General features: G+C 47.2%; 1 protein-coding gene and 1 pseudogene across 8 annotated transcripts in view; both read right to left on the reverse strand.

Annotated features, from left to right (window-relative positions):
• Positions 1–9,091: 9,091 nt before the first annotated feature.
• On the reverse strand, positions 9,092–10,221 carry LOC109575868 (PRELI domain containing protein 3B pseudogene; annotated as a pseudogene).
• A 946-nt stretch (positions 10,222–11,167) lies between these two features.
• Positions 11,168–17,139, reverse strand: part of PRKCD (protein kinase C delta) — a 34,594-nt gene continuing 28,622 nt past the window's right edge. For all 8 annotated transcript variants that reach the window (XM_019985000.2, XM_019985005.2, XM_019985003.2 and 5 more), the window contains one exon: positions 11,168–15,702. In XM_019985000.2, the coding sequence (XP_019840559.1) occupies positions 15,544–15,702 (159 nt within the window). In that variant the 3' untranslated portion in view covers positions 11,168–15,543. The remainder of the gene's footprint in view (positions 15,703–17,139) is intronic.

Raw genomic sequence — 17,139 nt, forward strand, 5'->3', positions numbered from 1 at the left:
GAATCCAAAGCTGGACAGGCCCAAAATTGTGTCCTCCAGACCAGTGATTCCCCAAACTTGGCTAATGAACAGAATGGGAGATTGCCACACAAATCAAGTCCCAGGCCCAGAAAACCACCTCTCTCTGACTTTCCTTAGCAAAGACAAGATGGGCTGAAATTCTCATAAAAGGATCACTAAACCAAGAGAAAGCAAAAAGTATAAGTGCATAGAGTAGTTGAAATACACTTTTTTTTCTTTATGGCCATGCCACATGGCTTGTGGCCTCTTAGCAGTGAAAGCATGGAGTCCTAACCACTGGACTGCCAGGGAATCATTCCCTTGAAGTATAACAATTAATTAGACTTTTCCACAGATTCCGAAACTCCCAAACCAAAAAGGTCATCTTTCTGTTCACACCCCAATCCTAAAGTAAATCAACCCTGAATATGCATTGGAAGGACTGATGCTCAAGCTTCAATACTTTGGCCACCTGATGTGAAGAGCTGACTCATTTAAAAAGACCCTGATGCTGGGAAAGATTGAAGGCAGGAGGAGAAGGGGACAACAGAGGATGAGGTGGTTGGATGGCATACCGACTCAATGGACATGAATTTGAACAAACTCCAGGATGTGGTGAAGGACAGGGAAGCCTGGTATATTGCAGTCCACGGGGTTGCAGAGACACGACTGAAGTGACTGAACAACAACTGAGAAATCTGCTGCTGCTAAGTCACTTCAGTTGTCTGACTCTGTGTGACCCCACAGACGGCAGCCCACCAGGCTCCCCCTTCCCTGGGATTCTCCAGGCAAGAACACTGGAGTGGGTTGCCATTTCCTTCCCCAATGCATGAAAGTGAAAAGTGAAGGGAAGTCGCTCAGTCGTGTCCGACTCTTCTCGACCCCATGGACTTCAGCCTTCCAGGCGTCTCCATCCATGGGATTTTCCAGGCAAGAGTACTGGAGTGGGGTGCCATCGCAAGCAAGCCCAAACAACAGTCATAATTTCCAAGTCCACTCACCCTCTTACCTGCCACCTTTGGAGATAATCAAGATATTCTGGTGGTGAAAACTATGTTCCTCCACATTGTTGACTCACCATCCATTATCCATGCATTCTCTCCCCATCTCTCTTCCTTTCCATGCCCCTCCAGCTTCAAACATACTAAAGTAACAGAAGGCTGGAGCATGACGCAGGGGGAGAAATTTTATATTTTAAGCATTTAATATTTTAATCAGCAGTTGCCAGCAAATGACAGATAAGGTGCAGCTTTTCTTAAGTAAATATTTCTAAATTCTCATGCTTTGGAGGGTTACCTAGGAAATAGCCTTTCTTAGATCTCTGGTTGGGAGAAATCCCTCCTGGCCTTTTCTGTATTTCTTCCTTTCATAAAGCAATTATATTTATTACCTTCTCTCATGGTGATTTAATCTAGATTGTGAAATCCTTAAAACCAGGGTAATTTTCTGACTCATCTTTTTCTCCACATAGCCAGTAGCATGCTGTGTTGTGTACAGGGCAGATGTCACATGAATGGCTCTCCACCAAATTGGGTAAATGAGAAATGAGTAGCTGGGACTTCCCTTGCAGTCCAGTGGTTAATATAAGAGGTCCAACGTAGGAGGCGTGGGTTTAATCCCTAATTGGGGAACTAAGGTCCCACATGCCATGAGATGTGGCTGAATTTTTTTTTAATAAATAAATAGAAATGAATAGCAAAAGAGTACCAGTAACCTGAGAAAATTTCATTGAGGTGGTTGAGAAGGGTGCATGCAGATGCATTGCTAATTTTCTGTACTTCATTGTCTACAGAAACAGTTTTCCTGCCTTGGATCCACCCTTATAGCAATAGTGACATTTTTATAAAGCAGTGTTAATCATGTGACCTCTGGAACTAAGATGGCCTCCATTTGCAGTTTAGAAAATAGTTCACCAAAACTTCATTACTATACTAGGTCATCCATACTATTGTGCTTGGGATTCACTGAGCTTCTTGGACCTTGTTTTCATCAAGTTTAGAAATTTTTCTGCCATTATTTCTTCCAATATTTTTTCTGTACCATCATCTCCTTATACTTGAGAGATTCCTCTTAGATACACATTGGATTGCTTGAGATTGTACCACGACTTACTGGTGCTATTGATTCCACCACCACCACCCCCCCCCATCTCCCAGGTTTCATTTTGGATATTTTCTATTGCTATGTCTTCAGGTTTTTAACTATAATGTCTAGTCTGCAGTGAATCCCAGCCAGCATATTTTAAAATCTCAGACATCACTATGTCGTTGGGATCTTTTTAAATATCAAACATATATTCTGCTTATTTTTTTTTTTTTTGAACACAGGCTTTATTTTTTAAAGCAGTTTTAGGTTCACAGCAAACCTGAGGGGAAGGGAGAGTTCCTACATACCCCCTGCCCCCACATGTCATAGCCTCCTCCGCTATTGACATCCCTGATCAGAGCGGTACATCTGTCACAATTGATGAGCCTATATTGATGCATCATCACCCAAAGTCCATGTTTACATTAAAGTTCACTCTTAGTGTTATATAGTCAATGAGTTTGAATAAATGTATAATGAAATATATCAATATATTCTTAGTTTTTTACTCATTGCTTAAAAAATCTGCTGTCTTTTGCCTTTTCATCCTCTACTTCTTGAAATATGAAAGAGTTATGATAACTGTTTTAGTGTCCTCATCTGCAAATTCTAATATTTGTGCTGGTCCTGGGTCCATTTCAATTGACTGATATTTTTCCTGTTTATTTTCACGCCTGGTCATTTTTTATTGGATACCAGACATCGGGGGTTTTACCTGATTGGGTGTTGGATGTCTTTTACATTCCCATAAATATTCGTAGCCTTTGTTCTAGGAACTTTCTGGGTACTCCACACAGTGACCCTGAGTCATGAGGATTTCCAGTCTGGCTTCTGGGGAACAAATACTGTTCCTGACAACAAGTGAGCTCTGAGGCTTGCTCCCTCTCACCCATTCAGATGACCCTTGCCTGCCTTGGAGTGTTTCTCACACGCATGTACTGCTGAGTACTCCAGGAGAATTTTCTACAAACCTCCAGCCTTTTCTCTCTCATCTCCCAAGGACTACATTGTGAATTCTAGCCACCTTGGCTTCCCTGAACACCCAGTTTCATCTTCCCAGCTTGGGGACCCCACAGGGCACTCCCTGGGTTCCCCTCCTGGAGCCTCAGCCTGAGGACTGTCTTGAGGCAGTAGAGCTGGGCAACCATGGGACTCACATCCCGTGTTTCACGTCTCTCGGGGAACACTGCCCTTTGTAGCCTCATGTCCAGAATCTTGAGAACTGTTGTTTCATTGATCTTATCTTGTTTGTGTTTTTAGGTTTTGGTTTTTTTCTCCCTGCTCAGGCAGGACAGGAAGGTAAACACAGTCCCTTTTACTCTATCTTGGAAGGATAAAAGCAGGGTTCTACATCATTTATTTGTATGAAGTGTGGTCATTGTATAAGATAGAATATCACACAACCCTGAAAGGAATGCCTTAACCAGTCACAAGAGACTACATGTTGCATGATTCCATTTATGTGACGCATCCTGAAATAGGCAAATCTATACAGTCAGCAAGTAGATTAGTGGTTGCCAAGAGCTAGGGAAGTGGGAGGCTGATGGCTAAAGGGTATGGGGTTTCTTTTTTGGGTGCTGAAAGTGTTCTAAAATCGACTGTGGTAATGATTGTATAACACTGTGGGCATACTGAAAACAATTAAATTGTACACTTTGAGTGAAGGAATTGTATGGTATATGAATTATATCTCAAAGCTCTCACAATAAGGAAGGAAATACACTTGAGCTGTTACAAGGGCTTAGTAAAGGTCAATTTTAAAAGCATGCGTGGGTGGGGGGTTAGAGGGGAAATCTGGGGGCAGAAGGATCCTCTGTGCATGGACTCTATTTATAATGACGTTTAAAAACATGCAAAACAATCGCCTAGGCGATGTTCAGGGTCGCCTATGGTACAGTATGGTACTAGTCCACACACCAAAACCAGCTGCTGGTTCCCTCTGGAAGAATGCAGAGGAAATGAGGAAGTTGCCAGGGGTGACGTGTTACCCTTTTCTTTAAGAGCTTTCTTAAGAAGAAGCCTTGTCAGATAAATCAGCCCCATTTCTACTGATTGTGCCCCTCCATCTCTGGGCAGGCCCAGCACCCCACTGGGAACACCAGCCCCACGGAGCCCGATTTCCCATCGCTGAGGCAGAAATAACACCAGAGTTTTAAAAACAACTCTTGAGCTTGTTTCTGGCTTCCCTTGGGAAAACTCAACTAGCCCATCACTCTTGCCCCTTTTGTGTCTTCCTAAACCTTCCCAAAGCCACAGAAAAGCCCACCGAGCTGATGCAGGTGGCCATCAGCAGGACCTCAGGGGCCCAGTGGGGCCGCTGCTACTCTGCGTCCAGGGTCCTCAGCCCTCTTTCTGCAGCCCGTCAAGCCGCCAAACCCTGGCCACGAGTTCTTGCATTAGCTCAGCTACTGCCTCCAGTGAGAAATGCCAGCATCATGATAAGCCCCACCTGGGGACCTCACACCTGCCGCTACCACACCAGGAGGGGCTTAAACCACTTCATCAAGCCCATCGTCTCACTCCAGCCAGTGCCCCTGTTTGAGCCCTCACTTTCTATTCAGCCTCGCGCACAAATCAGCCCGGCTGGTCCCCCAGTGCAGAGAGACAGATCACTGTGGGCCAGGGCCGGGTGCAGGGCTGTGCTCAGGGGACCCCACTCAGCCTCAGGCTGGGGCTCCCAGGGCCCTGCCCAGGGCCCAGGCCTTTGCCCTGCTAGTTTCTCTGCCTTGGATGGCTTCCCCAAACCCAGCCTGTCGCCTACTCATTCTTTTTAACGTTTAAAAAACTGTGAATTGTCACCTCTGTAAAGAAAAGCACAAATCTACAGTGTAAAACAGTCATGCTAAAGGGACACCTGGGTAACCAGCAGTCAGGTCAAGAAACAGAATGCCTACCTGTTCTCTTAAAAAAGAAAAACTAAAAAAAAAAAAAATTATGAAACATTTTGAGCGTGAAGCACAGAGAATAAAATAAGTATCTGCAGACCCTCCACTTAGCTCTGTGAACCTCTACTGGGTTTTTTGTACATGCTTCAGATGTTTTTTAGTGAGGTAAAGCCTTACAGACAGAAAAGCCCAGCCCTTAGGTAGCCTCTGGAGTCTAGGCCTCCCCCACCTATTTCAGAGGAGCCAGCACCCTGGCCCCTGGGGGTCTGGGTCCTTCACAAAGAAGCTTGTTTTCCTGAGGTCATACAGCGCTGCACTTTTCCATTTCATCACCCCACACGTATCCTTCCACATTTCCCCTTAACGTGGGCTTGAGGCTCTATCAGCATTGAAGCCGGCAGCTCTGTCCACTATGAAGGAAGATGAGCCATACCCACTGCATGAACTCACTTCCATTTCTCCATTTAGTCTTCTGTGTGGACATTCAGTTGTTTCCAACTTTGCACTTTACAATGTACCCAGGAAAAATCTTGCCTGTGTGGCCATCAATACTGCGACCAAGACTTTCTCTAGCTAGAAGATCTTCAGCATCCCCCAAGGGTGTCAAGTTGCCTTCTGGAGGAATGAAGCCAATTTCCTTCCCACTCCTTGCTAACAGGGACCCACAGCTTTGCATCTCTGCAATACTTCGTATTAGCAGATTTTAAAAGTGTTGCTGGTCCAACAACTGGACTGACTCTTTCTTTGGACCTCAAGATTAAACGTCTCCTTTTCCAAGAGGTCTTCCCAGTTCCTGCTGCCCTCCCAGGAAGAGTCGGCACCTCCTCTGTACACCCACAGCCCCAGTGGACACCCTGACCCCCACCTTCCCTAGTATCGTAATTGCTTACAGACCTGCCTCCCCCAGGAAACCATGAACCTGTTCCTCATTTGCAGTTTCCCACCATCCTGCAGAATCCCTGACATACAGTCAGCGCTTACTAAATGCTCACAGAGTGAACTGATAAGTCCAGACTTCATTTCGGAGTCCTGACCACAAATGTACTAAAGAAGCATCCGGTGCAGGATCTGACCTTAGTGGCTGTTCAAGAAACATCAACTGAACCTGTATATGTCTGCATCTCGGATGGTATTTGGGGGCCCCCGGGAGACTCTCCAGCTCTGCCTCGGAAACATGCTGGGGAAGGTCATGAGGGTCAAGGGAAAGGTTTTCCTGTGGCCCTGAGATCAAACAAGAGGAGGCGGAGAAGGGTTGCCCTCCAGGCATCGGCCGCTCTTCCTGCTGCTGTGGCAACTTTCAGTGGATTTTTGTGACAGTGGGAATTACTACCTTTCATGTCATTGGGTTTTAGTTTGTGCCAAGAACTGGGAGTATTTGACATTCCAATTTTCATAATTTAAAACCGCATGAATCCTACTTGCCACTCATGTCAATTTTAGACTCTCATTTTCCTACGGTAGAGCTGGCTGATGGCCCAAAGCCCAAGGCGAGGGAGGAGGGGACGGGCCCTGTTGGAACCCATTCGTGACTCAAAATCCAGGGCTCTTCACTCCACTCCCATCCAGGAAAATTGTGTCCCCTTTCTATAAGATTCCTGAATACTAGCCTGGGCCCAGCCATGCCTTGTACTTAGAACACTGTTGTGAGGCAGACATGCTTGGAAACATGGAAGATGTTCGTGGAGTTAAGAACAATATTCTTAGATTTCCTGAGCACTCACTGGGTGCTGGGCTGCATGAAGAGTTTTCCAAGCTTTGGCCTCCTAACAACCCTATAAAGCAGGTATGATTATGCACAACGACAGGGGAGGAAACTGAGGCTCAGAGAGGCCAAGTAAGGATGGATGGATGCTTGGATGGCTGGATGGAGCGGAGGATGGGGCAGGCAGGCATAGAACCAGATCTGACTCCAAGTCTGCATTTCATGGTTTGTCATCAGCGCCTCCACTTCCTGTCCCACGCTAGGCTGAGTCTGAGTATGGGTCCAGTGTAAACAGGGGCATGTGCTATCCAGCTATTACAAACTTAAGCCAGGGTTTAAAGGCAATCTTTTTTTTTTTCCTTTAAAAAAACCATACCTTGTTTCCAGAGTACTCAAGAACAATTAAGCTAACTAGACCCATCTTTAATGGAATGCAAGCATTTTGTGAAGTGAGTTATTTTTTAATTTGTCATTGATGCAAAATGCATCTAATTCGCTTCATTTTTTCTCAGCTCATGATTTAGACCCAGGAAATGGTTCACAGAGGTTTTGCCGATACTATTGATGGCAAGTTTCTAATGGGCTGTGGCTGGCTACAGCTGTCTTGCTCTTGAGCCAGGTCCCAACCCTCAGCTGGGGCAGTGGGCCAATGCCACCTGTCAGCTGGAGGACATTGATTTCTGAGTTCCTGGGGTTTGGTCACCTGATGCTGCTAATGCCACAAAGTAGGACTGGCAGCCACCCCTGTTTTTACCTACTCTTTAGTGTGTCCCCAGAGCAGGGGCAAGGGAACTCATATCAGTCATTCGCACCTTAGTAAGGAATAAATTGGGGGAAATGGGATTCTAATTGGGTGATGGATGCTAGGGAATGGGTTTGAGGTTTGGGGCAGTCCAGAGACCCTCTTAATGCCAGGGGAGCTGTCTAGACGTGTAATCTCCACATCTCTGACTCTCTGCAAAATGGTCCTCAGGCACCTTGTTGCTGGAATATTTCCCCCGAGAGTAATGACAGGAGGTGGGTTGTAGCACTGAATATGAGTCTAGCACAAAATGGTCCTCCCTGGGCCTGAGAGCTGCCTCCCACCAGGGGGCGCTATAGCCACCCCAGCCGCTGCAGGCTCCCTCCCCTGTGCCTGTTTGATCCACCAATCTTCTGCCTATGGTGGGCGCTCCCACAGGGGTACCAGGGTCCAGCAGTGGAGCCTTCCTCACACAGGGGCTGGATGATACTGGTTGGTGACTTTGCCTTCCAGGGTGTGGCCCGCTCACAGCAGCATCTCCCTGCTCCAACAGGATGACTGGGCAAAATGCAGATTCCTGAATCTCAACCAAGTGACACTCAGTCCTGGTGCCCATTGGATTGTGGGGCGATTCAGCAATACTGATGTGGGGTCCCCCCCAGAGATCACCTAGAACTAAACCCAGGGCGGCCTGGGCATCACGTTCCAGCGCACAGTCAGGGCTGAGACCTGTTGGTTAGAATCTGGCATAAAGGACGTATCTTATCAGGATGCGTTGCGTGCTGACTATGAGAGCCACTGCCATGAAGGGACTGTGGTTTGCGCAGCCCATTCATTCATCCTTCACTTTTGGGTGCCCTCATAAGCTGGCACATGGAACCACAGAGTGGAATCACTCTGAAATTATGGTTCTCTAACTTGCTTGTCTCGATCCCTTTGCCCTGCACCACTTTCCACATCAGGGAAGTATTTAACCACCACCCCACCCCGCTAGCTGTTGAGGGTCCTGCTTGCTTCTGGTTTTCCCCAATTAATCCATGAAGTGGTGGGTATCTTGGTCTGTTTCCTAGGGCCTCTGGGTGAGTCTCCTTTGGGTAACTGCTTGGGAAGGGGACTGCTGACTCATGGGGTGGGTGCATTTTAGGTTTTAACTGAAACTGCCAAGGTGTCCTCCTGCAGTCTGGTCAGAAGGCCCAGGGGTTCCAATGTGCAACTGACAGGCTGCTGTCCTAAGCAATTTTCATCCCCTTGAAGGGATGGGGTCACTGAAGCTGCCATTTACTAAGCATCTACTGTGTCTGGAGCCCATGGGATGCACTTACAGAAATCATCCTAGTCCATAAGCAGCATCATAGTTACAGGCATAACTTGGCAATACTACAAGTTTGGTTCCAGGACACCAAAATAAAGCATGAGTCACACAGGGTTTTTGGCTTCCCAGTGCATATAAAAGTTGTGTTTAGATTATACTGCAGTCTATTAAGTATGCAATAGCATTTGGTCTGAAAAAAGTGTACAGGGACTTCCTTGCTGGTCCAGTGTTAAGACTCCACACTTCCACTACAGGGGGCATGGGTTCGATCCCTTGTTGTGGAAGTAAGGTCCCGCATACTGTACTTCAAGGCCAAAAAGTAAAATAATAACAAAATAATTTAAAAATTAAAAAGTGTACATACCTCACTTATATAGTACTTTATTGCTAAAAAATGCTAGCCATCATCTGGGCCTTCAGCAACTCATAATCTTTTTGCTGGTGGAGGGTCTTGCCTCCATGTTGATGGTCGCTGAGGATCAAGGTGTTGGCAGCTTGAAGACTGAGGAAGCTGTGGTGATTTTTTTTTTAGCTGATCCCTTTAATTTAGAAACCCTGCACCTCTTTGCTTTGATCAAGTCACATAGCTTTTCTTCAACTTATTAAAAAAAAATTCTACCTAAAATAGAGTTGCATTTTTTAAATAACAAATATACTGCCAGCTTGTAGAGCTGGGGAACTGGGTGCTGTGTATCAACTTCCATTATCATTTCTCCCCAAATGCTACTGCTGCTGCCATTGGCGTCCATATGCTTCCTCTTGCCGAAGCTGTCAGTTCCTCACTTTCAGCATTTATGTATTACCCACTCCATTGCTTCTTGGCCTTTGTTAGCATTTGATGATATCATACTTGCCATTAGCCCTTCAAGGTAATGGCTCAGACTGACTCCTTTCACGGTAATTATGGCTTCGTGAGTCAAAATAGTTTTTCTGAGTCTTGAGGATGTGGTTTGTATGTAAGTCTCCCATCTATTGAAACCATATTTGTAAGTGAAATATTTGTAGATTTAAATTCCATTGTTTTCTCTACAGGATCCACTACAGAATATTCTTGCACAGATGTTTTGGTTCTTGCTGCACCAATAATAGATTTCACAATGGAAGGCAGTCCCCACTCTGTGCTGAGAAGTCTACGGCTGGGCGACTTTCCAGAGGGATCTGTGTGTCTGTCCAGTACATCAACTCCAACCACCCTCAGGTTCAAAGGGTTTGAACTGCAGCTGTTGTAACAGTTTCCCATGGGTGGTCAAAGTCGTGCTCCGAAGTCCAGATCTTCACGGTACCGGTGGCCAGCACAGTGTCAGGGCAGCGCTAGAGGCAATTTCTTACAATAAGACAGCAATGAAGTTTGCTGTATTAAATGACTCTTCCGTTCATGAGCAATTTTTCTGTAGTACACAGTGCTGTTTGATAGCATTTTACTCACAGTAGAACTTCTTGCAAACTTGGAGTCGGTTCTCTCAAGGCCTGCCACTGCTTTATCAACTACGTTCATGTAATAGCATTCTAAATCCTTTCAACAATCTTCACAGCATCCTCACCAGGAGTAGATTCTGTTCCAAGAAACCACTTTCTTTGCTTGTCCATAAGAAGTAATTCCTTGTTCGTTAAAAGTTTTGACATGAGACTGCAGCAATTCAGTTATGTGTTCAGGCTCTACTTCTAGGGCTTCTGTGGTTTCCACATCTGCAATGACTTCCTCCAGTGGAATCCTGAACCACTCAAAGTCATCCATGAGAGTTGGAATCAAATTCTTCCAAACTCCTGTTAATGTTGATGTTCTGACTCCTTCCCATGGATCACATGGCATCTAGAATGGTAAATCTTTTCCAGCAGGTTTTCAATTTTCAGATCCATCAGAGGAATCACTATCTGTGGCAGCTATAGCCTTATGAAAGGTATTTCTTTTTCCCTTTTAAATTTTATTTTGGCTATGCTGGGTCCTTGTTGCTTAGCTGCAGTGCGCAGGGGCTGCTCCTTCACTGAGGTGCACAGGCTTCCCACTGCAGTCACTTCTCTTGTTGCGGAGCACCGGCTCCAGGTACATGGGCTTCAGTAGTCGGAGCACACGGACTCAGTAATCGTGGCACATGGGCTTAGTTGCTCCATGGCTTGTGGAATCTTCCTGGATTAGGGATTGAACCTGTGTCCCCTGCATTGGCAGGTGGATTCTTATCCTCTGTACCACCAGAGAAGACCCTGAAAGGTAATTTTTAATAAGATAAGACTTGAAAGTCAAAATTACTCTTTGGTTCATAGGTGGGATGTTGTTTCAGTGGGAACGAAAACAACATCAATCTCGTACACATCTATCAGAAGTCTTGAGTGACTAGGTACATTGTCAATAAGAAGTAATATTTTGAAAGCAATCTTTTTTTTTCTGAGCAGTAGGTTTCAACAATATGCTTAAAGTGTTCAGTAAACCATGTCGTAAACAGATGTGCTATCATCCAAGCTTTATTGTTCCATTTACAAAGCACAGGCAGAGTAGATTCAGCATCATTCTTAAGGGCCCTAGGATTTTTGTAAATGTAAATGAGCACTGGCTTTGGCTTAAGCTCACCAGCTGCAATAGCCCCTAACAAGAGAGTCAGCTTGTCCTTTGAAGCTTTGAGGCCAGGCAACGACTTTTCTCTAGCTATGTATGTTCTAGATGGCATTTTCTTCCAATATAAGGCTGTTTTATCTACAATGAAAATCAGTTGTTTAATCACTTTCAGTAATTATCTTGGTTAGCTCTTCTGGATAACTTGCTGCAGCTTCTACAGCAGCACTTGCTATTTCTTGCACTTCTTTGGAGAAAGGTCTTTCCTGAAACCTCATAAACCAACCTCTGCTAGTTTCAAACTTTTCTTCTGCAGCTTGCTCACCTCTTTCAGCCTTCACAGATCTGAAGAGAGGACCTTACTCTGGGTTTCCCTGGCGGCTCAGATGGTAAAGAATCTGCCTGCAATGCAGGAGACCCAAGAATTCCACGGGCAGAGGAGCCAGGCAGGCTACAGTCTATGGAGTCCCAAAGAATCGGACGCGACTGAGCTACTGACTGTGAAAGTCGCTGTCATGTCCGACTCTTTGCGACCCCATGGACCATACAGTCCATGGAATTCTTCAGGCCAGAATACTGGAGTGGGTAGCCTTCCCCTTCTCCAGGGGATCTTCCCAACCCAGGGATCAAACCCAGGTCTCCCGCATTGCAGGAGGATTCTTTACCAGCTGAGCCACAAGAGAAGCAACTAACACCTCCACTTTTTTTTCAGGGCCTTACTCTAGATTAGGCTTTGGCGTAAAGGAATGCTATGGCTAGTTTGATGTTCTTTCCAGACCACTAACACCTTCTCCACATCAGCAGTAAGGCTGTTCAACTTTATCATTCATACAGTCATGGGATTAACACTTTTAATTTCCTTGAAGAACTCCTTTACATTCCCAATTTGGCTAACTGGCCAAAGAGGCCTAACTTTCAGCCTGTCTCAGCTTTCCACATGCCTTCCTCACTGACCTTAATCACGTCTAGCTTTGGATTTACAGGAATGTGCGACTCTTTCCTTTCACTTGAACATTTAGAAGCCACTGAAGGGTTGTTAATCGGACTAACTTCAAAACTGTTGTGTCTTGGGACTTTCCTGGTGGCCCAGTAGTTAAGAATCTGCCTTCCGACGCAGAGGACATGGGTTTGATCCCTGGTCACAGAACTAAGATCCCACGTGCCTTGGGGCAACTAAGCCTGCACACTACAGCTACTGAGCCCGTGCAATGCAAAAAACTATCTTGAGTGTTGCAACTAAGACCCAATGCAGCCAAAAATAAATAATACATGTTTTTTTTTAAAGAAAACATATTTAAAAAAAAAAAAAACAACAACACAATACTGTTGTGTCCCAGAGAACAGGGAGGCCAAGGAAAGGAAGAGAGATGGGGGAACAGCCAGTGAGTGGAGCAGACAGAACACACGTAGCATTTACGGGTTAAGTTCTTATATGGGTGCAGTCTGTGGTACTGCAAAGCAGTTACGATAGTAACACCAGAGATCACTGATCACCATGACAGATATAATAATTATCTAAAAATTTGAAACATCCAGAAAATCACCAAAATGTGACACAGAAACACAGTGAGCAACTGCCATTGGAGAAACAGCACTGATCAACATGCTCCATGTTGCCACAGACCTTACATTTGTAAAGAGCATGACGTCTGCAGAGTGCACGAAAGTGAAGCACAACAAAACGCGGTCTGCCTCTATCCCGTTTACAATAAAGGAAACTGGAGCTCCAGGAGGCTGTCACATACTGAGGTCACACAACTAGGGACGTGCAGGCTTTGAAACCAGGGGCATGTGACAGCAGAGCCCTGCTCCTGCCCCTGCCCCCAGGACCTCCCGCATCTGTGGTAGTCCGCTTGGCAGGAGGATGAGGCCAGCTACACATTTGAGGTGGGACCAGGGCTTGCTGCTCTGCCGGCAAACCTACTTGGGAAGTGGAGGGCTGTCTTCCTGTTTCCAGACCCCCGATCCCAGTGAAAGTGTGACTCTGGGCCCAGCCACTACAGGCACTTCCTGGGCCACCAGGCAGGCCTACCCAACTCTGGGAACAGGTCTGGAGCTGCATGGCTTTCCAGGCAGTTTTGTAGCATCTCTGGTAGCTTGTTCTTCTGTCTCTTAGGCTTCACCCAGCACCACCGGGTACTCGGCATCAGTCTCCTCAGAGCCAGGAGCTCCACGAGGCAGCAGAGAGTAATGGTGCCATTTTACAGATGAGGAACTGAGGCCCACTGAAACAACTCATGGCAGTTGCAGTTTGTGGGTGGCGGACTAAACACACACTCCCATTCTTCCTGCCACCCTCCACTGCCTCTGGCTAAAAACTACTTATTCACCCAGCCCACACTGGAGGAAATGAGGTCTGGGTGCACGGCCCCACCTTGGAGCTGCAGAAAGATGGCGAGAGGCTCTGAATTCACACACCAACTGGGTATTTCTGTTCTAAACCCACTCTGGACCAACTCAAGGCTTTCTGGGGCCTGGGCAGCAGAGGTGGGGAACAGGGGTCCCCAGGCTCCTTCTCTAGGCTCTCATGGCCCCAGCGTGCCCCAGCACAGCCCATGTCACCCGGTGTCTCCCCGACCTGACTGTGAGCCCAAGGGGACAAAGCCCCACTACTGGATGCAGAGCAGGGATTCAAGTGTTTCCTGAGAAGATGGCAGGAGAGAGGGGAGAGGGGAAGGGGACACTTGGTCTCTCCGGGGAAGTTTCGACACCCTCCAGCCCCCTCCCCTGGCCAGCACCAGCCCCCCTCCACATCCGACTCCTCTCCAGCTGTGGAAACTTGCACCTCAGCTCAGAAAATGAACTTGCTGGAAGCCACCTGCTTGGCTGCCAGGGCCAGCCAATCAGGCTCTGGGGTCACCTCACCTACCATCAGGGACGAGGGCTGGGGGGGCTGGATCTGAAGGGCTGGAGGGCGGACCTTCCCCAGGGCCTGTGCCCCGAGAGAGAGACAGGAAGAAACAGGAAGCCAAGAGCAGGTCACGGAGGTGGTGGGGACAGAGACCTGCAGGCTCGGGGGGCAGTGGCCACCCCCAGTTTCCTGGCTGCACCAGGGCACGCTGGGGCAAGGCTCTCAACCCCGACCCAGCCACTCGGCATTTTCTCCCTTTTTCCTCCTACCTTGCTCCCCTCCCTGTCCCCAGGGCTCCTGGGGAATAGATTCTAGAACTCAGACACAGACTCCTCTGTGGCAAGGGCAGGGACAAACTCGAGGAATTACACTGAATGACTCAGGCCCATTGTACAGATGAGGAAACAGAGATTTCGGATGACTGACATCTGAAAAGCCACATCTTTTGGCTCCTCTGCGATTTGAATCCACATCTGCCTGAAGTCTGAGCTGTGTTTCCTTCCTCTCCCCTCCTCTCCTCCCCGGTCCAGGCTGGCCTCGCCACCTTTGCTCACATCTTCTGGCCGGGCCTTGCATTGTCATGCTCTTCCACGCTCACCCCTCATTCTTCTGAGATGGACTTTCTGCAGCTGGTCCCATCACCCCAAAGAGACAACTGTGGCTCCCTCAGCCACCCAGAAAAGTTTTCTGCTTTTGGCCCCCAGCTCTGGAGCTAGGGGAAACCCATAAATACAAACACATTTGCATGAAAGCCCAGGGGTTCTGCATCTGCAGCTAATAGCTAGGTTTAGCGTCCAAGACAGCTGCCGAAAGCGGGAGCAGCAGCCACCAGCTTCCTGGGACAAATGTGTCCCAACAGCCACTTGGTGTTTATTTAGACAGACAAATCAAAGTACCTGGTGGTTCAAACAGCTTGTGCTCCTTTTTCTTTTGGAGGCGGGGTAGGAGGTTGGAAGGGTGTGTGCCATATATATATAATATATATATTTTAAAAGATCAACATATCACCAGTCCCCACATTTTTTCTCTACTGAGCAATATATACAGCCTATATATATATATATGTGCATATATATATATAATATATATATAATATATATATATTTCAATAGATAACTACATTCAAGTCATGAAACACAGGATTTACAATTTCCCTCTGAGGGAAGAGGAAAAGCAAATTCACACACAATTCACAGAGGAAGTACCATGAAAGCCCAGCTAGACAGGAACTGAGGCCCCTCTGGGGGACATGGGGGGCAGGCAGCAGCAGCAATCACGACAACTGCACAGTTGCTTATTGTGGGGAGCAGGCAGGTGCCGATGAAGTGTGGGCCCCACCTGCGCTGCCAGGTCGGCAGGCGGTGCTGGCTGACCCAGGCTCCCGGGCTGGGATGGGCTTTTGGGGCACACGTTCAGGAACCTCAGTTTTCCAGGAGCCTCTCAAATTTGGGGTTCACGAAGGAGAAGCCAGCAAATGCTGTTTGGTCCATGGACTCGATGAGGTTCTTGTCGCTGTAGGAGAGGCGCGGCTTCTCATTCAGGAACTCCTGGTCGAAGTTGCTGAAGTCTCCAGGCGACTTCTGCAAGCAGAGGGTAGGGGTGTGGAAGCATGACTCAGAAGGCGAAGGTTCCTGAGGTTCCAGGGACCCACCCCTGGGGCCAGAATCCCTTCTGGGGTGGGCCAAGCAGAGCCATCCTTATTGAGAACAGAAAAGGGGGCCTCTCTGCTGGAAGGGGGATGCTGTTACCCAAGGGGCTGAGGGAAACCAGCAGGGGGCCTGGAGGAGGAAGGTGGGCATTTGCCCAAGCAGGCAATACAGCCCTGGGTCAAACACCTCCCACTACCTGTTTCTGTAGGTCCCACAAGCTCAGATTGGATTTTGCATTTTTAAATATTTAGGAAAAAAAAAAAGGAGAATAAAATTTCATGACATATGAAAATTAAATGAAATTCAATGGTTCAGCATTCATAAATAAAGTTTTATTAGTACACAACCATGCCTACTAACTGACATGCCGCTATGTCTATTGCTACAGCTATGGCCACTTGGAGACTATCTGGCCTGCAAAGCCTACAGTATTTCCTATCAGGCTGTTCACAGGAGAAGTCTGCCAACTCTGCTTCTCAGGGTCCAGTGAAAGTGTGATAGAAAGAGGTCTTAAGCTGGTGGCCCTCAGGCCAAACTGAACTGCAGGTACAACCATTTTGACTAGCCATGAGTTTCAATGGCATTTGAGCCAATTTTTTTTTGGCCACACCACGTGGCTTGTGGGATCTTAGCTCCCTAGCCAGGGATTGAACCTGGCCCCTAGGCAGTGAAAGCTCAGAGTCCTAACCATTGGACTGCCAGGAAATTCCTGTGCCAATATTTTTAAATTAGGCAATATGACATCAAAATCAAGTTTTGGGGACTTGCCAAAACCATGGGTTCAATCTGTGGTTGGGGAAGTAAGATCCCATGTGCTGTGCGGTGCAGCCAAAACAAATTTAAAAAATCCAGGTTCCTGGCTTCTTTGAAACACTGACAGAGCAGAGCAGTTTGGGCCAGTTTCCTGGCAGGTCTGTTAACTCTTGGTGCTGAAACCCCTTGGGGCCAGCTCATCACAGGCCCCTACCTCTTCCTTCCGAGACGGATTGCTGCTGATTAGCACATATGCCTGGTATTGTTTAAAATCAGTCCATCCCTCTTTCTATCAAAAGCATGACACTAAATGCAGGCTGTGGGATGTTCCTACAGCCTGCCTTGCCTGGTAGTAATGTGCCCAGTGCAGGAGGCAGCGAGTTTTAGGTCCCTGGAGTCGGGGGAGTTCTCTGCGGTTTTAAGACACAAACACTGAAGCATGTTACACAGGCTGCTAGGTGGTAACAGCGTCCTCAAGGGAGTGAGGGGAGGCAAAGGAGAGAAAGAGGAAGAGCGGTGATCAGAGAAGGGCCTTGGTGTCTGACTTCTGAGAAGTCCAGCCTGCCTCTGCTCTCCTGCTTGCTCCTGGCAGCTTCTCTAGATTCTAGGCTGTTG

Source organism: Bos indicus, chromosome 22 (assembly GCF_029378745.1).
Source record: "Bos indicus isolate NIAB-ARS_2022 breed Sahiwal x Tharparkar chromosome 22, NIAB-ARS_B.indTharparkar_mat_pri_1.0, whole genome shotgun sequence".
Taxonomy (NCBI): Eukaryota; Metazoa; Chordata; class Mammalia; order Artiodactyla; family Bovidae; genus Bos; species Bos indicus.